This window comes from Chelon labrosus (genome assembly GCF_963514085.1).
Source record: "Chelon labrosus genome assembly, chromosome: 23".
In the NCBI taxonomy this organism is placed as follows: domain Eukaryota; kingdom Metazoa; phylum Chordata; class Actinopteri; order Mugiliformes; family Mugilidae; genus Chelon; species Chelon labrosus.
In genome coordinates this window covers 14,885,296-14,912,010 of record NC_140356.1, presented here as the reverse complement: position 1 = coordinate 14,912,010, position 26,715 = coordinate 14,885,296, and the positions used below count along the sequence as shown (strand labels likewise).

Sequence of the window (26,715 nt, the reverse complement as noted above, 5' to 3'; positions counted from 1 at the left end):
CACTTTCCCCGCAGGACAGATGTGTGTGATTGTGTCTCCATCGTCTGCAGCCAGACTGTTGAAAATAAAAATAGGAAGACGGTGGCAAACTCTGGAAACTGTGAGTTTTTCTTTAGGAGCTTCACAACAGCGCTGTAAAAAAAAATGGACACGGATCGTGTTGTTGCAGTGCAGGGGGGAAAATTCTGTGAACAGGAAGTTGATTTATTCAGATTTAAGTGGAAGTATTTGGGTTATAAGTTATGTTCAAGTGGCTCTCTGTCTTTAAATTACTTCATGAGGCATATATGTTGGCAAACACTGGCCGTTTCTTTCCCATTCCAGTATATTGTTGCCACTAATGTTTTCTAAGGGTTAGCCTCTTTGCTGTCATTTGCCGCTGGAAGCATTTTGTCGTCCATCGTTTCCCTTGCACTAATGCTGCCTTCACACTACGGGCAGTGAAAGTTATAAAACAGCCAAGCATGGGCAGCAACATTTTCAGAGTTTGCTCAAGTGATTGTTGACCTCAGTGGATGTTGTCACTGCTAAAGTAAACTGATGAACTGTGTCGTTGGAGAAGTTGAATCCAGCTCTATTTGTTAAATGGCCTTGTTTTTGTATAGCTCCTTTCTACCTATTGGTACTCAAAGTGCTTTACAGTCCCAGACACATCTACCCATTCGTGTGGCTTCATAATGCCGACTTTGATTTTAAAATGAATTCTAGCCATGTGGCTTTTTTGTCTCTGTTCCCTAATGTGACCACAGCATGAAATGTCTGAAAACTTGCTACAGTTTAAATGACAAACCTTGGTAAACCTTTTAAACATAGACCTTTATATTATACAGTATATTTTCAGTACAAATGCAATATATTAATGAACTTCAGGCTGCTAACAAGTGTCAAAGGCGCAGGCAAACAATTAATAGAAGCTTTAGTGCAGTACATATGTTCCAAAAGGAATACAGCTGCGAAGAGATCGGCACGGGCAAAGATTAAACCTGCAAGCAACCTGGTTCCATTCTCTAATCCTCCACTCGCCTCTTTAGCAAATGAGATTTAATGATCCAGCAACAACTGAACAGATGATCAAAAAAAGTAATTAAAAGAGATGGTAGCCGTGTCAAGTCAGCTAAGATCTTCCATCTGGAATGAGTGCTATATAAAATAGGACATCCATGAAATTAACTGTTTCATATCTCGCTATCCAGAGACGTAGCCACAATCAAAGTACCTTTGAATCTTCTGTGTTTTCCCCATTGACTATATATATAGTATGGACAATGTGTCAGCACCTTGATGACCCGACCTCACTTCGCAAGTCCCATCCACTAACATGGAGGAGGCGGAGCTTATGACCTATACTGCAGTCAGCCACCAGGGGGAGCTCTACTTGCTTTGGCTTCACTTTAGAGGAGCTGTTCCACCGCTAATCTTTATACAGTCTATGCTTTTGCCTGGGACTTGGTCTAATCATCTGAATTCATAGTCACCAGCCATGTACGTTTAGTCCGATTCCTGCATTTTGGACTTGGTCTTGGCTTTCTTGGAGCAAAAATTAAGGAATTCAACTTAAAGAACATGAGTAATCAAAGAAAAGGTATATGCAAAAGATGCCAACAAATCTGTTAACCGAAAACCAGCAATGGAAACCACAATAATTTGAATATTTGTAGTTTTTTGACACTAAATATTACATCTATCCTCTGCCACCTGTCACATAATTTATAGTTTTAATGGAACAAACATGTTTAAAATTAAAAAACATCTTTGCAGATGTAACGTAAAGGTGTTAGTGGCACATTAAATAACTGATCACTGTGTGTTATGTGTCAGTATAAAGAACATCAGCAGCAGCAGCCACACATTTTCCCCGCTATGTGTTTTCGAATAGGTGAAGAAGATTTGTGGGAGTTGTAAAAAATCACACCATCTACAACATCCAAGACGCTTTTATATTCAGATTTTCACTCGATATGAGATAATTCTTGACTCACATGCTGTACCTTTAAGCATAGAATCCCTCCACAGCAAATACACGGCTCTGCTTTTTTTTTTTTCTGATAACGATGTCACCCTGTGTTTGTTTGTGTGTTTTAATAGTCCTGGTTAGGTCTCACGCTATAATTGGACGATATTCTGACGTCTGATCTGATCCATGCAGACAGGTGACAGCTGACAGAAAGCTGCTGGTGTGTGACTTCTTGCCTGTCTGTCTGTGTGTGTGTGTGTGTGTGCCAGCATCACTGACAACAGTATTGAGGGTGAAGGTGTGTTGTTTTGTGTCTCCTCCAGTTGATTAAGACAGATGCTCTCCCCCTATGAAATTTAATTCAGGCTACTTCAGCACATCCCCTTCTTCCTTCCCTCCTCCTTCTTTTTCCTGTGCTATCCCCCCCTCCTCTGTTAAGTGATCTTACACAGGGGAAATTAGCTCAGACACTCAGTTCTGCACTCATCCACACACACACACACACACACACATAGAGAAAGACATCAAACTGCACTGGACAGCAGTCATATTTTCCTGCTGTGGTGGTTGCTGATGCTTGTCAAATTACAAAATGCACTCTGCTCACCTCTCTCTCTCTCTCATGCCAACACACCTGTATTTACCACTGCACTATGAGGTGAAAATAACACAGCGCAACGCATTTACGTGTTGAGCTGAACCTCCTTTTTAATTTCTCACTTCACCTGGAATCAAACTGGGGTGCGTCGCCATGCTAATGTAACATTGACATCGCACAGAGTCTTAAAGCCACTGACAGAAAAAGCAGATAACATTGACCATCTTGTGACAATGCATTCGTTTGGACCTGGCATTCATTCTTGTGGATGTTACTTAGACATGTAGCACCCACCTAGACCAGACCAGGCACCCCCACCCCATAGCAATGACACTCCTTAATAGCAGCAGCCATCCCCAGCAGGATGCAGCCTGACACAGACACTTACACAAAAACGGTTTAGGAACAACTTAAAAAAAACATGAAGAACGGCACAAGGTGTTGACCTGGCCTCCAAATTCACTAGATCCCCTGAAAGACCCCCACTAACAACATTCTGGATCCAGACACCACAGAACACCTTCAGAAGGTCCATGTCCATTCTCTGATGAGTCACAACTGTTTTGGAGGCACAAGGGAGACCTACACAATATTAGGAATCTGATTTTTGTGCATTTGATTACAATAAACCCTTTCTATCAGAGGGAGTGAGTCCTCTTCCATAGAGCCTGCCATGTTTCTACAGTAGCCGTACTGGACAAACCAAACACAGGCTTTTGTTTTTCGTTTGCTTCAGTCTGCCAGATGTTAATGATTTTTATACACTGGACCTCTAGATGTTTGTACACACGAGAAGAGATTAGAGATTAGTAGCAATGTGACAACAAGAGACCGTGAAATCTGAATGAGCTTCAGTGAGTTGTGACTGACTCTCTGGATCTCAATCTTGGTGGTCGTTGATGGTTTTTCTTCTCAAATAGAGAGCAGTGACAGAAACGAGAGCTACCCCCGTTCGTAAAGTAGCCTGGAACGTCCTCTAGCAACCAACCGTCCCAAAGAGATGGGCAACAAGCGGATCACTTTATATGTGGAACTGCTAGTACGGCTGCAGACTCTTTTCATGTGTTTCCTGGAATTTCACCTGTTTTTGGAACGATATCTAAATTAGCACAAACGCCTTAAACCCTAGACTCAAATATCCTCTTTTTCCTCTTTCTCTCTCTCTCTCTCCAAGGTCACCTGTCCCATGCAACGGTGAGTGAGGGGGAGCACGGTAACCATGGCAACTGCTCAACAGGCCCCACACCAGACTGCTCGCCCCCCTCCCCCGACACGGCCCTGAAGAACATCGAGAGAGTCATCCGCCCACAGGTGAGCGCACACTAATGAATGTGCTGTGGAGGCACCTGATGCATTATTGAACATCACAGCATCCGCCCACGCGTAGCTTAAAACACCTGCACACACACACAATGGTAAACATCTCTGTCTGTTACGCTTGATTGATTCTCTGTTCCTCAGTCACATTCGGTTTGGAGTATCTTAAATTTCCAGTTGTGCTTGCGCATATAAACATCGCATCCTTGTAAAGGAGAAACCCAGAGGAGGAGCCCTTGAATGCAGGGTTTGAGAGTGTGGCGGTGCTTGTTGTGATTCTGTTCAAGACGCTGTAATAACACCTACAAACTCAGACAACATCTTCATCAAAGGTTATGTTTACAACCAGACTAAAAATCTTTCTGCTTAGAGATTTAAACTCAGATATAAACTCAGAATAGAACGATTTTGACATGCACAAAATGGTCATGTCCATTATAGTAAATTAGGTTCAATGAAAGATTGTGCTCTCCAGCTGTGTGCTTGTTAAAGACTGGTTTGTTGTTACCTCAAAGCTCATCACTTCCTCTTCCTTTTCCACCTCCTTTAAAACCACTTCAGCAACCAGACAGCCAGTTTAATTCTGAGAATGAAACGATACTCCACAGTGGTGACATGCAGCCATTGTGGAAGCCTGTCTCGGGTTCAAAAGCGGCTTTGCTGTGTGCCTGACACTTTTTACCTCCTACCTCAACCGTCATCCAGACATTTGCGTTTTTAACAAAGTAGCTGAAGAAAAGTCTGACATTCATAACGCGGAGGACATGGTGTCTGTGATCCAGAGGGAGAAGCTAAACCCAGGCAGCCTGAAGCTAAGGCAGGTTCATCATCTACTGCTGAAATGACACAGAAATGACTCATGCATATTTGTGGAATCTAATAAAAATGGTGCATTATTTTGAGACAGGAACCTCCCGAGCAATCGGGCTTGTTTTATAATAGAAATATATATTGTGTTTTCATAATATTCTTGCAGGAAAATGGAAAGCATTCCCTTTATTCTAAACCTTGCCTGGAGAACATTTTACCTCTGTATCAGACTTGCACAGCACAAAAAAATAGATTAACAATATTCCACTGATGACAAATGAACACAAAGCAGTTCAACTGAAACAACAGCTCCGTCTCATTAATGAGTTGAGATTCATTTAGTCCTCTCACTTCTGTCACTGGGAAGATAGTATCAGACACACGGGCGCAGCGTGAACGTTTCACACCTCGATAATTAAAGGCAGTTGTTTTCTCAGTGAGCGGATGATGTGTAACATAACACTGAAAAAAGTATTCACCTCAGCTGCTGGTTCAGTGGACTGATGAAGCTTAGAGTAGCAAATTTCTTTACGGTTGTCATTGGGCTTTCATGTTTACTTCCTGACTTAACTTTTTATTTCCTAGATCTAGATAAAGACGCTTCATCTTTGAGTCTAGGGGTTGATAACCCTATCAAATAGCTCAGTAATATGGATACATGAATCTTCACAGCTTCATTTTTCTCCTAACTCTGAATGTCCTTCGCTCACCTCAGCGTCTTCACTTCCTCCCCCGTTTCCTCACCCCTCCTGCTCTCCCGCCCCCTCCTTATCATGGGCCTATCTTTGGCATGTTAACTAATGTGCGTAAAGGGATCACACGCGGTGCCCAGCGGGCCTCCGCTCGGCTTGAAGCTCGCATAATCAAGGAGTTCAATTTTATAGCTCCTAATTAATTCTCTTGAATTCATTTCATTTCATTTTAGTGCTCTCGTTGGCTACTGCAGCACTGTGCACACTAATAAACACACACACACACACACACACACACACACACACGTGCAGCGTACTGTAGGAAATATGCAGGAGCCTGCTGTAGTGCTGTATCATAAAATATTTATGTGATGCCTTCAGCCTTCCAGGAAGGTTAACAGGAAAAGTATTGATTAGATTTTACTTTAGTTTGGAAATACAATCACTCTAACTATAAAATTAACTCAGCAAGGTTTCTTTAGACAAAATTTAACCTTAAAATTATTTAAATTACTTATTAAAATTAGTCTGTTTGATGCCGTCTGCAATATTCTGCATGTTTATTATCACTGACTTGGCCGTTACCACTTAATTTTGTAAATGTGGCTGCGAATGACGGAAGAAGGGGGTCAGCATTGTCTCCTTAATATCAGCATGATAGCATTGTCAGTGTGGGTGTATGTTAGCGAGCTGATACTAGCAGGAGACTCCTCACAGAGCTTTATAATTTGTGCGAACTTGCCAGTTCATTAGGTACAGTAGTGGAAATCAATGCACTCTAATATAACAGTCCTGCACTAAATCTTAGCTTTGTGAAGGGTTAAAGTATACAGCCATTGATTTAACTGTATTTTCATTTGGGAGGCTGTGGTTTATAGTACGATTGAGTTTTAGTTGTTGTTTCAGTTTCAGCAGATACTGAACATTATAACAGTCGTGAAGGGAGATTTAGTGCAGGACTGTCACTCTAAAATAAATCTTTCACTGTTGTATCTACTGAACTGGCAAGTGAGTGTATAGCGTGATTATGTAAATTCTCAAAATGCCGAAATCCACGACCCAAGTCTAACTTTTTAAGTCACTTGATGTGATTTAATTGGGTTTTCTGTTGCAAATCAAGAAGAATTATTAAGTGTTGTACCCAGGCTGCACTGGAAGCAAGTGCAGTCTCACTGTAAGATTTCCCATCTTCGTAGGCAAAGCGACAATTAGAGACTGGTGTAAGAGCCAGGATATTCTTTGCAGTGTGCAGCCCTCCCTGCCTCCTTCTGTGACAAGGCTCCCAAAGCTCCTCCAGTAAATAAAAATGTCATTAGAGTAATTTTGCTTTTTAAACCCCGGTTTAAAGTAAATTATCCAGCTCATGAACTGCTAATACTACTGAAGCTTTCACAACAAGTCGGTCACCGATAAAAGTAGAAACATGTGCGATCACTTTGTACAAGCGTGAAGGGATCACACAGGCTATGTTGACTTAGATCCACAGATGCACCGTTTGGGTCTTTTTTTTTTTTTTTTTTTTAATTTCTTGATCCTTTGCTTCTCGTCCAAACTGTCAGCCGGACGTGTTAGATCTCCAACAAGCTCTTGATCGCATTCACGGGCAGATGGGATGTGAAACACAGAGGAGATGAAAGAAAAAAGGGACGGAGAAGCATGCGCTGCATCATGGGGTTATCAGTTTCATACCCACTGGCTCAGTGTCCTACTTTGCTGCTTGTGCGAATGTGTGTGTGTGTGTCTTTGCAGCACATTTTGATAACCATCACTTGCCTTTGAGAGGTTCGTGGTTATAGAAAACACATGATAGAACTCGTGTTTGCGTCTGCAAAGAGTGAAGCTGGTATCTCTGATAATCACATGGTCAAATCAGGCGTAAAAAACTTGTCTTCATGCCGTGTCAAAGGCTGGAGTTGGACTCACTAGTTAAATCTGTTTGTCACCAGTATAATGTTCATGACTTTTGAACTGAAATATCCACCTTCATCAGCAAAGTACAGACAGATGCAGAGTAAACAATAACAGCAGACGTTATGTAAATGACCTTCTACGTACCGCTGAGGGAATTCAACTTTCTACTTTTTGTCATTGTAGAGATGCAGGAGAAAATAACTCTTGCTGTAATAAATATCTAGCATCAGAGGACTACCTGGAATAAAAGCTGTCCTTGACGTCGCCTCATGTCGTCTGTATCTGGAACAAAAACTTGGTACTTGAACACACCACTAAGGCTACAGCCAAACAGGAGATACTGGAAAAGCTACTATTAGCCTTTTATGAATCACGCTGATCACCAACACTTTGACACCAGCAAACAACTGCTCTTTTTTTTTTAAGTAAATTCAACCTATGCAGAAACAGAATGGTAATTTATGTGAGACTCGGAGGTTGGTGTTCAGAGTCAGGGGATGTATTACAAGTATAGAAATAGATACTAGTGACTGAGTGTGTGTGTGTGTGTGGGTGTGTGTGTGTGTTTCCAAGTGTGACTGCATGTCATACTGGGACCTCACTCCCAGATTCATGTGGATGTGCATTATAGTATGCTCACATTCGTTCTATTATCACGCCTGAACACCTTCTTACATATGTATGAACACATACAAGAACACACAGAGTGGTGGCCCGACTGAGCCGATAGCTTTCCTGAACGTAGGCACACACTCGGAGTATAGTGGAGATAAGGCAGCCAAACGGGCTTCTGATGCTGAGGTGTGAAGGTAATATTTTTCCCCATACAATGCTTTAGAGGATGCACACACACACACACACACACACACTTGCATGGAAAACAGCAGCAGGTCTTCAAAAATGCGATGGCTTGATAAAAATCCCTGTAGATGATCGGCTGGAAGCCTCAAATTCTCACCTTCCCACTGTGGTTTTGAGCAAGGCACATAAAGAGTCTTATCTACAATTGAACCTTATTGAAAAAAGGGTGTTGGTGTAGTAATGTGCTGTCTTGAAGAAGCGACGGTTTGTTTTGACCATCATCAAGTGAACTTAAATGTGATATGTGTAATTTTAACATCAGTGTAGAGTAATTTGGAGATGACAGAATAATTATAGTAAACAAACAAGACCATTACTGAGAAGATTTATAGATATACTTAAAAAAAATAAAAAAATAAGTTACTGGACCTGATCTCTTTGGAAACCTGTAAAAGCTGAAAACAATATAAGTAGCAGTGAAAATATATTTATTGTCATTATTGGGATAGGAGACGATGGAACAGCTATGAACCCATTAAAAAATCCTTCCAAGTATTTTAACAGTCTTCATTAAAGCTAAAATCCTCTTTGCTGTAAGAAGCATCTGAGATTATGGAAAATTTGGTCTTAATTTTAAAGAACCATGAAGAATTATTCTTGTTTTTAACATTAAATGACTCTTATAAAGCCCCAGACAGAGCTCGTCACCCTTTGCTTCACAGCTCCTCGCTAGTAAATGTTCCATGTTCCTAGGCGAAAGCTGCCTAGATCGGGTATAGATTCAAAATTAGGGCTGGGTTTTAGAGTTTCCAGTCTGTCTTCATTTGAAAGATCCGATATAGATTCAAAAAATCATTTGATATGTTGTTTTTAAACATGTCCTACAGCCTCTCAATAGAAATTTCATATCCAAGTTAAATTGACCACATTAGTTTTGTGAAAAGCGCTGCTAGCAACATCGCTAGTGGATGGGCAGAGCTAGCTCTTCTTGCCGCTCTCTCTTTGAAAAGAAAATACCTCCAACACTGCTGCCGCTCCATCTGGGTTCACCAGACCCTTCCAAGCGTCCCAAGCCCATTATCGGCGTGGTGAATTTGATGGTAGGAACGAAAGGAATTTACATCCTCAAAGTTGAGATTACTTGAGCTTGGTGCCCACCTTCTTCAGGTTTGTTACGACTCAGCTCGACAAGGGATGAGGGAAGCAACATTAAAAACCAGCTGGAATTGGCTTTTTGTTAAGGTTTATTGCAAAGTGATTTAAGCACAGCACTAAGGCTGGACAAGGAGTGTTGAATAAACCAAAGAAAGTCCTTGCTAAACATAAAATCCCAAAAGAAAACCCTAACTTCTTAACCCAAAACGAAACACATCAACACCCCAAATTCAATCACCTCCCAAATTTCGGAGGTAATTCAAACGAACGATAAGCACAGGTTCACACCAGTGGCGGGAAAACTGTAGGAGATCTTCCAGTTGCCTCAGAGTGATGATACCACAACGTTTAAATGGCAACCCCCAACCAATCGGTCCTTCAAGAGGCGTGGTGATGAAAAGTTTCCACGGGGAAATCTGCACATCTGGGAACTCACAGGACAGAAATGGCAGGGGCCATAACAAGGTTGCCAAACATTTTTTTAACAACCATCGCTACAGCTCCTTGATTTCCATGTTCTCTTGGTCTCTTTTTGTAAGTACTCTCCTTCAGATTTATATACAAGAGTAGCTACTACTATTAGTCCCACTGAGAATCAACGTTGCATTAACGCGTCAATGTTGTCTCTGTTCCCTGCGGATAAAAGCAATCAGTACATTTGATCTGTTTTTATTTAAATTTGTGATCGACATTTCTTAATTTCCCCTCGAGACTTGATAGATTAACCAAACAAAGTAATCTAGAGAGTAATTGTGGTGAGCTGCACCTGATACCTCGCTGTATCGCTGCGTTAAAACCACCATTGGTTTGTAGAACTATCACATTTCTCACCTGGAAATCTCCACATTCTTGATTTAACACACACACACACAGGGATCACTAATCACTTTGGCATTTCGAGCTCATTAATCTGTTCACACTCCTTAATCAGGTAGCCGCTGAGGTTGTGTTTGTGCTGAATACACACGCACAGTTGGCTGATGATCCCTCTAACAGTGTCACTCCACTACGTTAATCTTCCAGGAAATTCGCTGGGATCTGTGCGTGATTACAGTACATGTGTGCGTTACATTTCTGCGCATATGATTGTGATGCTTCCGTGCCGGCTTTGTGTGTTATATGCCATATTGGGGTGTTTGTGAATGTGACACCACCATGTACACAAACACCAACACAGTCAGACAAACAGTCAAGCTCATGACAGAAGTTCTGTTTCAGAAAAAGAGAGAAAATATAAAGAAAAGGGGCCATATGAAGGAAAAAAACAGCAATTTTCTTCCATTTACTCTGGTCAGTTTATTTCTCTCGTCATCGCTGGAGGCTTACTGCTCTCCACCTGCACATTTTGAAGTTGCTAGGACAACAAGTAGACCTTTTTGTGTTTTTGTGCGCGGTTAAAGCGATTTGCTTTCCCGCCCAGCGGCCCCAGAGGAGAGACGCGGGTCACACTCTGCTAATTGAACTGACTCGAGCTAATGCTAAAAGCTCTCCGCTGGGAGTCACACATCTGAGCCGTTTCCCTGGCATTTTTCCGCCCGTATTAAAAGGATTTGCATGTAGCATTTTGATGATTTCAATAAATCATGCAGTTCATGTACTTCATTAGTTTCGAGTCAAGCGGACCGCTAGCCTTTACTAGCCTCTGCACTGCATTTTAAATTGTGCGCGTGGGGTTGAAACCTTGAAAACCCTGCCTCTCCAACTACACTTGAATTCAGGTGCAGGGCAAAGAAACCCTCAAATGTCATTTGATTGCACACAGAAATAGTTTGGAGATTGATTTGACCTTCCTGAATGTCCTAATTGTCTGTCTTAAATAGTGCTTGTAGTAGTATTTAGAAAGAAATATCTAAACTATGACCAATATCTCATAAGTTGTGCAGTAAGCAGGTGAAACACCCAACTGGCTCTAACATTAAAGTTGATTCATTCACTCATAAATGTCCCTACTTCCACAGTTATTAGTATGACTCATTGAGAAACTGTTTGTATTTTAAGCACATCACTTTCTTTTGCAACGCTTTACAAAAATAGACGTTTAAACCAGCATGTGAGCACTTATTTTTTTTCTTTCCAGAACATCTATTTTGACCAGTGGATGGATGAGAGCCCACCAAGTAGTTGTAGTTCAGTGATTGTGGACTGAGCACTGTGTCTGGAGAGAATGGGGAGTTACAGCCTGCGTTGTTGTTGAAATCAAAGGGCAAGCCTCTTTCGGGGGCTTTATTGCAGTCTAGGGATGGTGTATATGGTGTATATTTCTATGTCTGCCAAGAGACAAAGAATCTGCCACGACCACGAGCCGAGTGAGAGCAAAGCATTTCGTTGACCCAACCTCGTGATCTTCCTTCCTTCAGGGGAGAAAATTACCGGTACTAGCTGGTTTTTAAAGGTTACGCACTGATCATAAAGCAGTGCGTCACCTCTTGATTTATCACGCGGGACTTTCTCTGCAGCTGATCGCAAACATGGGGCCACCTTTCCCCACTCACACGGCAGACAAACCGAAAAGAGTTAAGCAGAAGTATCATGAGAGCAAATCTGAAATTTCCACTACACTCGGCACTTGACGCGTAGTCGAGCCGTTAGAGGGGGCACTACACAGTATATGTTAATGTTGCAGAAAGTGTGTCGGCACCTGAGAGGCTCACCTGAGTGAAACTTTCTAAAAATACTTCTTGAGGGTGGATAGTAAAAAAAAAATTACGGCTAGAATAAAAATAGGGACAAAAACAGGCGGCTGAAGGTGGAGGTGAACAGTAGAATAAGACTTTTAAGAGTTGCAGTTAAGAGTTTGTTTTGGAGGAAAACTAAAGTGAAGACAGACACGGGTGAGAATAGAAAAAGAAAAATACCAACTAAAACAGACATAATTATCCACCACATCCAGCATCATTGATTCTAAGCTAATGTTAACAGAAGGGAAGTTATGAAAATATTAATTAGAACCGAAATAAAGAACCATTACAGTAATTGTGCTTCAGGCCGCTGCTCATGTGAAATTGCTTCCAGGAAAAGAGACTTAATGGAAACTGCTATATTTTAGGATAAATAAGCCGCTTTTTGTTGGTGCAGCAAATATTAATTTTTCTTATCATCACCTACAAACACCCTCGTTCCTACTCCACAACATCTGACTCGGTATTCCTGAACACACACACACAATTGCTCGATTTGATTCTTTTTCAAAGCTTTCTAGCAAACTGCAAAAGCACACCTCGCCTCATCTTAGGTGTGGATTACTTTTTCTAGCTACTAGGTGTGTCATTTATTAGCACCAGGATCCATTAGAGATGTGCTAAACGGCGCGTTCCCCCCCCCCTTTCTGCTGAGGTTCAGTCTGGCATGAAGGACCTACCTTGCAAGTGTGCGTTTGTGTGTAAGCCTTTGCGGCATGTGTGTGTCACAGTACGTGCGTCTGCGTGCTCATTAATCCCCGTCCAATTGGCCGTGACATGTTCATTAGCCTGCTGCCCGTTTGCATTGTTAACGGTGAGCTTCAGCCGGAGCTGCTGCATGTTTTGTCGTATTTCTGAACGCAAGTGTGTGCGTGTGTGCAAGCTCCTAATAGGTGTGAGCCGAGGGAGAAGATGCCTTCAGTTGTTTGAAAGAAGCCACACAGTCAGAGACAAAGCGGAGATAAGTGCTCCAATAATGAGATGCTTTAAAAATGAACAGGAGACGTTGGAGTTGCTATTAAACTCATTAAACGCTACATGGATTAAAGCAGAAGAGACACACAGCGTCCCAACCTCCCACTTTGAAATACGCGGCGTCACACCACAACAGTTCACGTGGCGTGAAGTGGTTTAATATTAAAATGAATATAAAATCATTATTTGTACATTTGATGGATCTTTTTTTTCTCACTTTGCCACAGATCATTAATTCTTCTCATCACAAAGAGCTCATGAAAATGCAGAAGGATGTGGGCTGCTTTCTTTTGTGGCAAAGTCCAAAAAAAAAAGACAAATGAATAAAAAAAGAAGCATATTTTTGACAGCTAGCTTGTGTAACGTCCCTCCCCCTGGCCCAGTCTGGATGGTTCCCTGTTGGGCTCATACATCATTGTCTTTATTCCCTGTTGCCTCTCTGGGATGCTGTGATCTTGTCTCGCTGATGCATCGGCTCTTTAAAACGTCCCTGGTCTCTTTTGGTCGCTGGTGCTGCTGCGGTGTTATTCCCCACTGACCATCTCCCCGCAGAAAACAAAAAAAAGAAAGTTGACCTTGCTGGTGTAGTTGTGCTCTACTCTGCTCCGTTGAGGGAGTTGCACTTTGCCTCTGTGTCGCTTACTTACTGGACATGTGTGACAGTTTGAAAGTATTTTTTTTTTTTTTCCTTTTAGTGGCAATAAAATGCCTTTCTTAACGGGAGTTTAGGCCAGTCCACATCTAAAGCGATTTGCTTGTCGCCCATCAGTTTGTAGCTGACAGTTGGTTGCTTGTGGACGTTTCACCTCCTTTTTTTGTGTAAAATGGTCAGAAGCGCAAAAACGTTCCTTGTGTCTGGACGGATGTAGCAGTTCTCTCTTTAACGCCGCCGCCCACTCCACCTAGGTTCACCTGATGCTCCGGGGACCGGCTTATCAGCATGATTAATTAGATTAATGTAGTTAATTTCAACCTTATCAGATGCTCCCATTGGTCGCATTAGTCCCATTTAACTAAATTTCCACGGTCTCTTGCCGCCACATCGCCATAGTCGCTTCCAATGCTTCTGATGTCAGTGAAAATTAAGCTAGTGTAGCTTAGCATAAAGACCGGAAGCAGACCTTCAATAAATTAATTTGATATTTACAAAAGATATAGATAAAAATAACATTTTTCTCATCTCTTTCAACCCAATCCCTGCTCCTCCCAGCTCTTTTCTTTGCTTTTGTTTTTCATCTCAGTTGTCTTCAGCGGATCTGAAGACCGTTTCAAAGCTCAATTTGAATGCACCGTGCATGGGGAAAGAGGAGCGTCTCCCTCTCCTCCTCTGCTTTCACTTCCTTTTATGTTCTTTCACCGTCTCGCTCTCTCAAGGTTCAGCTCTTTCGCCTCGAGTCATACAAAAGAAAGTGAAGGTCTCCCGAAGGTCGTTCTGTTTGTGTCTCTCAATATCTCAGGATGTGATTTGTGTTTATGGTTCACTGTATTGATTCACATGCACGCGCACACGCCAGCCGGGGCTCTGACTGCCGGAGCTGTTTGTGAAGCAAAGCAGCAGGTTGTTGAAAGCTGCAAAATGCCTCATTATGTAAGATGTGTTTACCAGATGCCAGTCTACACTTTCACTTGTCCTCTCTTTGTCTCTCTCTCACTTGCTCTAAGTAATTATTATGCCTCTGTCTCTCTGTTTCTTAATCTCTTTCATTTATCTTTATCCACCTCTATTTTTCCTCTGATTTGCATCCCAGTTTCATATCACAAAAAGCATGTTGCTACCTATATATCCAATTACGTCACACACCTATTTAGATGTCTGAACTGAGTCTGAGTTATAGGCAGGGTTACGTGTAGGCACAAGTTTTTCTCAGTAAGAGAATGTTACATTAAATTCACAACATGTTCCCATAGCTTTAGGCCACCATCAGAACACACACTATGTCTTTCTTTACAATAACTCATCATAAAGTTAGAAACTCTGGCCGTGGCAGGAACATGTTGGAGGTGGATTAGTCATAGCTTGCATAAGTTATTAATTAAAATGCCGGGAACCAACCCCACAGTTCTACCTGAAAACGCTAGCAATATAGCTCCTCTTTGCGACAATCAGAACTTTACCTTAACAGTAACTGCAATATTCTACTTGACGTTAACCAAGAAGCAATGGGCAGCAACCTTTGAGGCTGAAAAATGAAGCCAACGTTGAGTGTCAAAGATTGCAGTTCCTCAAGTGGCCACTTGAGGCTGACTCCAAAAAAGTCTAGATTAAAGGGGAACTACTGTTTTTAACAAACTGGACCTTATTTCTAGCATAAAATATGATCGTTTACTCACCTATATAACTTTTGTGTCATTTGCACTTGTTTAGGAGATAATTAGATCAGTGTATATCCATATAGTGGGAGTGACAGGGCAGCGAGACGCATTATCTGCCGCGAAACTCGTTCATTTCGCCAATATCTTGTTACGATACGCTAGTGTTATTGTCCTGTTGAGTCTGGAGTTACCGCTTATCATCATCCGGGGTCTGTAGATTGACCTACAGATGCCCTGTCACTCCCACTATATGGATATACGCTGATCTAATTATCTCCTGAACGAGTGCAAATGACACAAACGTTATATGGGTGAGTAAACGATTGCATTTTATGCTATAAATAAGGTCCAGGTTGTAAAAAAAACAGTAGTTCCTCTTTAAAATGCTAAAATTATTTCAAGTTATTTAAAATTGACTTAAAGTTGAGTGAAAGCTGGTTGATATCATACATCACAAGGTGTCATCACATGTCCCCCTCCATTCATAAGCCACCTCCACCCCATTTTTGAAACAAGCAGGAGTCTCTCAGGATCCCAACAGTTCAGAATTGATCTTCTATTGATCTTCTATGGGTGACACCACAGAGCGCTCATCCATCTTTATATACAGACAATGCTGGCGACCAGCTCTTTGTCTATACTGGGTGAATTGTCCCATCAAAGTGATTAATACAAGCAAGCAAGGCCACATAATTATCCTCACTAACAGCTTCCTTTTCAGTGGAGAAGTGTGAATTTCGCGGTCATCATACCACAATATAAAGTGAAGGGCAAACATCTCTATATAAAAATGAGACATAATTATGAGATAGATAACTAGCATTTATTATAATAGAGCATAATCAGAAATATGAAATGAACTTTCAACTCACTCATTTCTCATAAGAAGTGCAACAAAAACATTTACTTTTAATACGTAAATATAGTCACATAGTTTATGTAAGCACTGCAGAAACAATATAACAGTGTTCATTTCTCTAACCCCTGCTCTCCTCTTCTTGCATTCAGCCCAAGCAACGCACCTCTCTCTCCTCCTCCCTGGATGTCCAGAGGCCAGTCAACCACAGCTGTGAGCCCAGTGAGGTGAGCTCTTCCCTGGGCTACGCCAGCTTTAGCACCAGTCCCCCCGCCAGCCCGCCGCTCAGCCCCAACCAGGAGGACTCTGCAGGCTCCAACGACGACTGTCAGCTCACAGGTAAGGGCTCACGGATCATGAAAACGGCTTATAACGTCAATTACCAGGTTCAGTGGCAAGAAAACCTGTATTAGTTTCTCAGCCATAAGTGAGAGGAAGAATATCTGCTGGAAATTTTGATTTGCTTGAGGAGAAATGTGTCATTGATTAATATGACCATTAGTTTCATAATGAATAAATCATTTCATCCATAAAACACCTGAAATCTGTGTGAAAATGAGCTGCTTAGCCCCAAAATTAGAGTTGCTTCTTATGTTTGTCTAAAAGGCCCAAACTCATTCAGCAAATATTTTTTAAGCATTTTAGTATACTGTAATAACACTATTCAGCCCACCTCTTTTAATTCCTGGTGTTGAAGTTCCTCTTTCCTGCTGTCGTTGTTGCCTTAGTTGCAGTAGCTGTTGTTCAGACTCTTTCAGCCTGGGGACTGAATGAAGCTTTTATCCTTTTGCCCTGGGCCCCACGAAATTGAAATCATATTTCTGCTTCTGTCATACCGGAGGCCACAGCCAAGAGGCGAGCACTTTAGAGGCTAACGACAGATATCGGGAAGGACTGCTGGACTCAGTCGGACTTTGGAAGATGTACAGCAGTGGCCACAGTTGAATTGTTTCTTACTTGAGGGATTTAGGCATATGTGACTGAATACATAAAAGTGGCAAAATACAAACTACAAGTTGTAAGTTACGGAAATAATTTGAAAGTTGCAAATGCATTTTCTGCATCGTTATTTAAAAGTACATCTGAACATGCAAACTTTTTTTTAAATAGTTGCAAGACGTGCATGCCATGACTTGATTAAATATTTTTTTGTGCAGTTTAGCAGGAGAAGAGGAGGGCTACATTAAAAAACTATACAGTGCAACATAATATACAGTTAATTTCTTACTTTCTGACTCTGTGTTCCCTCAACATTTAGCAAAAATTGTGTTTAGAATTTGCCAGAACTTGAACTTTCAACGCGAAAGTGGCTGGGTTTTGTAGCTTTTGTTTTGAGAAGGTGCATTTCAGAGGATTTCTGGGGTGATATCTTGTAGACCAAACTGGAAATTAGGGTGCAAGGTTGCACGGGGTGGAAAACTACCGGATATCTTAAAAACAAAAAACAAACTAGGCTTCAAGACTTCAGCAAAAGAAGTGCTGTCTTAGTCCTGCGGGGGGTCGCTTTTACTGTCATACCAGATGAAACACTGTAGGTTTCATCTAATGATGCTTCTCCTGCTGAGTTTGAAAGTTTCTTTTCCAAACAGACATATTCCAAATAATGAACAAGGTGTCTGTTATAAGTGTGTCAAAATCAGGGCAGTTGAGTTGAAGCTTTTGGTTGATTTAAGTTTTTCACCTAGGTGGGCCGTTAATTGACCGCCAGATTTGCTCCTGACCTCCGCTTCCTTAGTGTAATTTCCAAGTCACTCGCCTGCGTTACCATAGCGATGGTATTTCTTGTTGTCATGGCAAAGCGGTGGCCCTGGTGATGGTTAGCCGGTGACGCGGTCGTTAGTACTTCCTCCTCTCACCTGGATTTCAGTCCAACTGTCCCTCACACCCGCTGCTATCAGGCGCTGACAGAAGAGGCAGCGCAGGGGAAGTCGACAAGGCAGGAGGCATTTCCTGTCTGTGTGTGTGTGTGTGCTTGTGTGTTTCATCCTAGAGCAGTTCAGAGGCCCAGCTAGACTTTGATCTGTGTAGAGCCTCAAACGAATAGCACATTCATTATCAATCCACAGGTGGATGCACACACACTCGCACACACTCAGTCACACACACACACAGACAGACAGTCCTAAAACTGAACGAGACATCTTCATCTACTATTCCTATTGAAGCTATTTATGTAACAAGTGTGTGTTATTTCCCTCTTGGGCCTACATAATAATCTGTGGCCTCACACTGGTGTCTGACTGATGTCTTCTGAGGACTACGACTCAGGAGGAATTATTGATCACAGCGTCATTGAAAATACTTACTTTAATACTTTAGTTTATTCTCTATATAAGTGTATTGAGATGAGATAGTTTATATAGTCAGAAAGACTGGATGAAGATTTGATATTGAGTTTGGTGTTCATAATTTTAGCTGGTGACGCGGTTGTTAGTACTTGATTGAACATTTTAGGTTGCCTTAAAATAACTTTTTCCACCAGAGACATCAAATCTGTTGCTTCTGCGATGTATTTATCTTGTGGTGATTGTACTGCCGGTTATTGGTTAATGATAAAAAGTGATTTATAACTAAATTGTGCAGATTCATTAACTTACAAATATTATTTAATGAAGATAAAAAGACACTTTTTTTCTCTGTTGAAAGTCAAGATTGATTCTACTCTCATGTCTGCATAATAAAAGCTAATCTAATCTTGGTGGATATTTAGCGTAGCCTGACGTAAAGACAAGCTAGCATGGCTCCTGCTTAACCGCCAAAACGTTGACTCATAAGTGGTTTTGAAGCTCAGTGTGGTTAGGTCTGGCCATCGCCATCTTAGCAGTTTCAGACTCCGCCTAACCAAAGCAGCTGCTCCTTAAATGACGCATAACTTTAAGCCTTGGTATAATTCAAACCGGTGTGAGGTTGCTGTACAGGGCTGTATATGGGGATCTGCTCATCTGTGGCCGTTCAAGGAATTGCAGTTGCTGCTTGGTCCAAAGAGAAAAATCTGTTGCATTGTGTTTGTTTTTGTGTTTTTTATTTAAGCATAAGAACACCCTGTTTGAGTTTTATAGGAATGATTTGCAAGATAATCGCTCCATCTGATGCACCACCTCAGTGTTCATAGCATCATATTTACACGTAAAAGTGATATCGATCTTCTCATCCAGCTCATGGCAAGAAAGCAAATAGTGTATTTCCCAAAATCTGTTACTATAAGCATAAAGTTGTGTTTTTTTTTTTTGTTTTGTTTAAATCTTTGCACTGCAGCTCAAGGCGGGAGAAAACACTTCCTCCCATAATAATTTATGTAACGCCTCACCGCCACACTCCAGCACGTTATATAAGTACTGGAGGACTTAATAAATACAACCAATAATGTGTTCTAAATATGTGTACTTCTTATTTGTTTCCTCTCTCTCTCTCTCTGTATGTGTCGCTTCCTCGCTCTCCTTGCCCGAAGTTACAGCACCAGGAATAGACTGGCACCCATTTATTTTTCCATTTAATTATTTTTTTCTCAAATCAGGCCCCCCCACCCCACCCCGTCCTCCGCTACTCTGCTCATCCCTTCTTGCTCTCTCTGTACTTATTAGCTTTATAAGGCCCATTGTGGGGTTGCCATGGTAACAAGTGGCTTACAGGGAAAGAAAGAGAGAGAGAGAGAGAGACACACACACCGAGAATGAGGGAGTATATATATATATATATATATATATATGTATGTGGGTACAGAAGGCAAAGAGTCACAGAATTCAAAAGATGCCAGTGAAAAAGAGAGTGGGAGAGAGGGAGGGAGGGGGAGAGTGTGAGAGACTAATGTTGTTTGGGGGGGTGGGGGGGCATGATGAACAAAAATCAGGAAAATAGAGAGAATGAAATGTGAGATTTCAGGGGGTTGGATTGAAAAATGAGGACAAGAAGAAAGTGGAGGAAACATTTTTCCCTTGCACTCCATAAAAGGTCTTTCCTTCCTTCCTCTGCACATCTGTCTCTCCACTCATCATTCCTTTCAGTGTTTCCCTAAAAAAAAAAAAAACCCTGAACCATTCTTCAGCTCTACAACCCTGCAGCAAAGTATGAAGGTATCGGCCACCTGCGTGGGCAGTCGGACAAAAAGGATCCCTATTTATAACCCAATCCATCACTGGTGCTGCTGTTACGCTGCGTAACTGAGGTTTATGTAATGCCGGACATCGCGCTGGAAGATATTCCCTCGGCGCCAAGTGCAATGCAGCATTATGCAGAAGCAGCGCAAAGTGTCGACGCAGTTGTCCTCCATGAATTATGCAGTGCCCCCTGCGACAAGTCGGCGACAAACACGCACAAATCTGCAGGTCTCTATTTATACATCTGGAAGCTGGTTCGTTGCTAAACACTTCGCAGCCTCGGATGCACTCATTACTTTGTCATTTTTAATCCAATTAAAAGAGGAAATCCCACTTTTATTCTCATGTTTTTGTCTAAAGCAAGAGTCAGCGCTGCAGTAATTATTGTTTTTTTATATTAACAGTGGGTCACATGACTCATGTAGGTGACCTTGCTGCTTTATGGAGCTTTTTAGCACCAATTTAGCTCATTGTTTTAATTTTTATGACTCAGAGCTTTTCTTATGTGGTTCCCTCTCCTGGGTCTCTCAAACTAGACTATTAAACTGACTGGGCATTAACTGCAAAGCCAGATGTTTTCCTCAGGTCTTAGTGGAGACCAAGACAGAAGAAGAGAGCATACTTCTTAATTAATCAGCGTTTAATACATCAACTTTGTAGTAATGCTAATGTTGTGTTTACAGCTTGATCTCGTCTGCCTCAGGTGGCCAGAATATCTGCTTTAATTCATCTTTATGTCTGGTGTTGGATTACAGCGTTTCTAAAAACACGAAATTAACAGAAATCACGTGAAGCCCATGTAGGGTTTTAAAAGTTGTTCGCCAAGCTGGAGTCTTTCTTTTCACATTTTAAAGTTACTTTTCTTCACTGGTTAATAGAACATGAGCCCAGCTTCGTAGTTACTCTCATACAGAAGCCAAATTACTCAAACTCTGAATCTGCAATGCTTTGCTTTGGTTTGCCCCATTAACTACAGGGTTTCCAGGGGAGCACTTTCCAGCTTTAATTTTGCTCCGACTCTGCTTTTAGGCTTCTTGCCATCATTCTTTCTCTAACCCACATTTCCCAAATCTCTTCATCAAATCTTCTCTGCGAAACTTTTCTCCGTAGCTAACTCCTGCTATGAAATGCTCTTTTATCTACATATATAATATGTCTTTCCCCGGGTTTTTCTGGCTTCCACTTTATTATCTAAAGTCAATTCTCTTGTGTTTTCCTGGTAGTTTCCTGGTTTAAAAAAAAATACGAACGATCGATGGTCTCCACCAGCTAACGAGCCGTAAATGGCAAAGTGATCAACTACTCTGCGTGTGAGTGAGTGAGTGCAGCGCTTAATGTGTGTTTGCTTGAGAGACTTAAGTTCATTAGACGTCCGCTGCTTAATTTCGTCCTTTGTTCTCAAATATCACACACCTGTACCCAGACTTCAACTAACAACTACGAGGACATTCTCCTGCACAAATGCAGGGCGGCCGGCCCGCTGTGTCTAATCATTAAGTCTTTGTCAAAGTCTGCAGAGGGGCTGTTCAGAGAATGAATTTGATATGTATGCACACACACACAATTTTTCTCGATTTCCTCCTTCTCTTTTCTTTCTTCTTTCTAATTAGATTTGAAGCCACTTTCTATTTTTTTCGTGTCTGTTTCTGCATAACCTGAAGCTTAATGTGATAAACCTGCTTTGAGCGCCCCCCCACCCCCGATATTTCCCATTAATGCTCCATTTAATTACAATCAAAGCTAAACAGAAACAGGGATGCACATTTTCCTACATTTTAAAGTGAAGCAGAAAAGCAGCAGTGCCGCCTGTGTACTTGCTCTGCTTTTATGTAAAATGACAGGAATTCTCCCTGCTGTTTAACCCAGGTTGAATGTGCCTGAATGTGTGAATGTGGCAGAAGGCAGACGCGATAAAATTATAGCTTACCTCTTGCTACTCAGGGCCGAGGGAGGATCAATCAAGGGAAAGGGTTCAGTTAAATTTGTTATATCGGGGGTGGGAAGCTATTCTGTTGAGTGTGTGGTTTTGTTTTTGGTGTCACATATACAGTAGGTGTTACAGGGCATTTGCACCTGTACAGCCTAATGCAATCCTGTGCAACCCCTTGCAAGGTGGCAGTGTCTTTGTAGAGCTAATAAGATTTGGTTTTTGACGGGAGAAGTGCTGATTCAGTCCTAGGAGGTGCTGCGTATAGTTTTCCGTTCCTACTGTTGCGTCCTCCTGGTGTGAGGACACAGAGTAGGATCATACTCTTGCGCCTTCAGACGCTGCGGGTCTTAAATGCGAGAGGGTGCTTTTCAAAATGTCCCGCCCTCGGAGACGGGGCTCTAATTAACGGCAGCGTCTCATTAATGAGCAGGATGGTTTTTGAACACGCTTTCCGTGAGCTTGTTTAATTTAGTTTTCTCCTCCGGCTATTGTGCTAACAAGACGGATTGAGTGCCGTGTGTTTGATGGGGAGGTCAGTTGCACTTAGCCACACTAATGACTTGGCTCTAGGGATAACAATATCAAGGCGGTTTGTTCAACAATGGACTGATGACTAGGTACCAATAATCATGATACCTTGAGGATAAATTCTGTACTCTACTGACTTTTCTGGGGAGTAGTGGGTGGAGAATTAGCTTAGGACCAGAGGGTCGCAGGTTTGGATCCCCGACATGTCCATGGCTAACCACAAAAGTGGCAGTCCACTACTCCGAGAATTATAATTGTTTCCTTTAGCTCCACCAGCAAGGGTACATTTTTACATATTCGGTAAAATACACGAACTTTTTCAAAGTGGACTGGATGAATTCCCAATAATTTTTTCCTTAATGCTGGCCTCAGACTACAGGGGTTCAATTCCAGTTTGTCTCGACACTCACTGCTCAACTTTTACTGGTCTAGACCTTGCTCTGTCCCAACGTTTAGCCCAGATTTTGGTAATGTTCAGGTTTACAGATCCACTCTTTAACTCCCCGTGTTCACTGCGTCTCCTCAACCGTTGTCACTCGTTTCCCTTCAGCTTTTTCTCACTGCAAGTATACAGCCAGTTCTTCTTTTTCTGCTTATTCTGCTTTTTTTGGTATGAAGGGTAGTCGGCAAACCAGATTGCAGGTGCAAATAACACCACCTTGCAAATTTCTTAGCGAGATCACGTAGGGTGTCGCATTCAATGCTCCCTGATCCGGCACAATAATCTAAAGTATATACGCTAGTGTGTGTGTGTGTTGCGCAAATATATTCAAATCTTGTAGTGTAAGCACGTTTGAGATTAGCAAAAATAATATCTGTGAAGATTTTCCTTTAGCGTGTGACGCAACCAGATTTTATAACTAGCCTGAGCTCAGCTTTACCTTTAATCTGGCACCATCATGTCGAAATGTACTTTGATTCGTGACCACATCTCAACAGAATTACTGACATTTCTCCTCCATTTATTGCTGATTAGTTAAGTTTGTTAGCTATCACGTTAAAGCCGCCATTATGAGGGTGTTAGTACACTAATATTAGCATTTAGATCAAAGCTGTGCCACCGCTGTGCCTAATTACAGCTTCACAGAGCCGCTAGCCGTAGAATCTCATGTTTACATCTGCAGTATGTGCGGGTGTCTTTTGTGCTCCCGTCTAGTCTTTTCAGTAACGAGCCTAAAGGAAATTCATGTACACATAATTAACAAAGTGTATGAGTGTTATTAGGATTCCTTGTTGCTTTGTCTTCGAGATCACCATCAGCCTCTCTCCTCTCCGCCGCCTGCTTCTTGTCTCTGCATTTTGTTGCTGAAATCCCTTTCGCTGCTTTGCGGTTTAGTGCTGAATAGAAGGACCTGAGGTGACGATGAGTCATGTTTGGAAGCTCTGAACACAAAAGCAGCTCACACAGAGACACCCAGACTCGGTTCAAAATAACTAAACAGAAAGTTGCAGAATTCGGTGAGACGCACAGAGAAACTCATCCGGCTGTTGGTCACACTTAGCGCAGGCAAGAATGAAGGGATTAAAGGGATTTCGATTTGGCAGAATAAAGCGTAACTTTATGGCGCTGTAGCGTCTGCACCGGTCCTGTTTATCATGCTACCTTTTCACTGTTGGCATAAAACACATTTTAAGCTGGAAGGAAGCTGACGTCAAAGGATTTCTTGTTGATTATCCGAAAAGAGAAGCCTGTTTCTTCATTAGCTGAAATCAGATTTATATAACATATTAAATTATAATCACCGCCGACCTCTCGTCAGTCAGCTAATTCTCTCCCCCCCCTTGCTGTCTCACACAAACACACACACACATTGAATTTCAGTGACGCTAGTGACAGACCGCCGTCACTCTCGACTTCAGGAGACTTGAAAAGTGGGTTACCGTGGGAGACGAGCCAGTTGCCGTGGCAATAAACTCTGCATACTCGAATTAGGAATGAAAGTGCGAATTCAATATCTGCAGACCGGTCCCTCTCCTCCTTTAAGGCTGGGTTTAGATACTGTACGTGCAGGCTATCAGACATGAAGTGGCGCTCTCAGCGGGGGAGCCCCTATCTCTCTTTCTCTGGCTCCCACAAGGAGGGGAAGTGAAGCCTGACCTGTTTTGCACCGGTTGGTGTAAACGCTAGCTTGGGTGTCAGTTTTTCAGCATGTATCACAAATTGAGAGAATAAAAAAAAAAAAAAGATGAACACGGTGGGAAAATAGTTCCTCGTCATTTTAATCTCGGAACAAGATGAAGTGGAGATTTCTGCTCGGCACTGAAATAAATTAGAGAAGATTAAAGGCGGTGCAGATTCAGGGGCTGGGTCTCTGCCGCATGTGGAGAGCACTTGTACTTTCAAATAATAAATGATGAATAATGAATTTATTCAAAACAGAACTTATTGTAATTGCGTACAGATAATGGTAGATAATCATAAGCAGTTAAATGTTGTTATCCTGACTTTCATACTTGAAGCCTCTTCCCTTTTAATCCCAGACTATAAATTCATTTATTTATTTGTATTATTTACCCTTTTCTGTCGTTGATAGCTTCAGATTTTCCAGTATATCCACTGCCTTGTTTAATCGTTAATGAATAACACGTGAAAACCGCACAACAGATCTGTCTAAAATTGAATCAACTTTGAAATTCAGTTAAGCCTCTTCAAGCGGCAACACCTTGAATATTAAGTTATTTATAAAAGGTATCACATGTAATGTCGATGTGTTGCCTCGATTCTCCAAAACAAAACATGTTTAGTAGAGTTTAAAGTGAAACATCAGAGCTAATGTGTCTCTCATGATTGCATGTTACAGCTCGAGTCTTCCTTTCTCTGGAAAAACGCTCCAACAACACTTGCAGTTTGCATTTCTGTCATGTTTTTTTTTTAACACTTTCATCAAATCAAATGACCCAGTGACTTCAGATCACGTCCTGTCGTCATCATCACCAGTCCAGCCAGATTCCTGCAGCACTTTGTAGGTCTGTTAGCGTAGCCTAGCACTAACCTTATGTTAGCTTGGCTCCTGTGGTTCGGGGAGCTGGTAATGATTTATCCAGGCCCGTGGCGCTTAGGAAATAGGGCTCAGTCTCTAATCTCGGGGATGACTGACAGTTCAGATATTGCTCTGTAGTTTTTAATAACAGTCAGCGCGCCGCCACAAGAGACGGACCGATGAACACGGCGCTATCAGATGTTTGGATCATCTCCCAGTCCCTCCTGCTACCACACACATTCACGCAGAGAAAAAACACTGCTGTGTATGAGAAGATGGTGTGTGTCGTGTTTATAGTGTTTGTGCGTCTCTATGCGCACACACATACACGCTTATTATTTTATAGTGAAATCTTTCCACATCTTATATCCTCTCATATAATAGTATTCATAGCTATCGAGTATTTTAATAATAATTCCAGCAGGCTGCTTTGATAACGTGTGGCTTGGCTGGTTTTTCTATAACAGATCAAGCCTTATCCTCATCACCCAGTTCCAGTTCTTTCCAATTTTGACATCTAACCCCCAGCTCTGGAGCTTTCTCTCCCTCATGCCCCCCTCCCAATCATGTGTCATTCAATCCTTCATTCTGTCACTCCCTTATTCCTCCAGCTAATTTCAAGAGCTCTCATACTCCTCTCCTCTCAGTCACTGATAGACACTCCCTTATTCTCTCTCTCTCTCTCTCCACCTCAGCCTCATCTGCATCGCTCTTGTGCCCTTCCACTTTAAATCCGTTTCATCAGATAGCCTCGCTTTCTCACGTCCCTCTGTCTCCTTTAATACATTTTCCACCTTTTCAGCCACCTCACCCCGGTTTATTTTCCCGTATTCACCATCATCTTTGCCTCTTCTGCCCCTGTTTTCATTAAATCTTTTGCGCGCACCGTGTATTTTTCAATCATGGGCCGCTTGTAAAAGGAAAGCACGATAACGTTGGATTTGCTTTGCTTTACATTTGTCGTTTCATCTCATTTGGAGTTGAACTCTTGCGTTACGTTAGAGGATGGTGGTGGTCAGCACCGATGCCTCACAGCAAGAAGGTTCTGGGTTCGAATCCTTGCCGACTGGGGCCTTTCTGTGTGGGGTTTGCATCTTCTCCCTGTGTCTGCGTGGGTTCTCT

The 26,715-nt window shown here is 41.9% G+C and overlaps 1 protein-coding gene across 6 annotated transcripts in view; it reads left to right on the top strand.

Moving 5' to 3' along the window:
* anks1b (ankyrin repeat and sterile alpha motif domain containing 1B) overlaps nucleotides 1-26,715 on the top strand; it is a 193,246-nt gene that overhangs the window by 106,024 nt on the left and 60,507 nt on the right. For all 6 annotated transcript variants that reach the window (XM_084573565.1, XM_084573564.1, XM_084573563.1 and 3 more), the window contains 2 exons: nucleotides 3,727-3,863; nucleotides 16,213-16,399. In XM_084573565.1, the coding sequence (XP_084429691.1) occupies nucleotides 3,727-3,863; nucleotides 16,213-16,399 (324 nt within the window). The remainder of the gene's footprint in view (nucleotides 1-3,726; nucleotides 3,864-16,212; nucleotides 16,400-26,715) is intronic.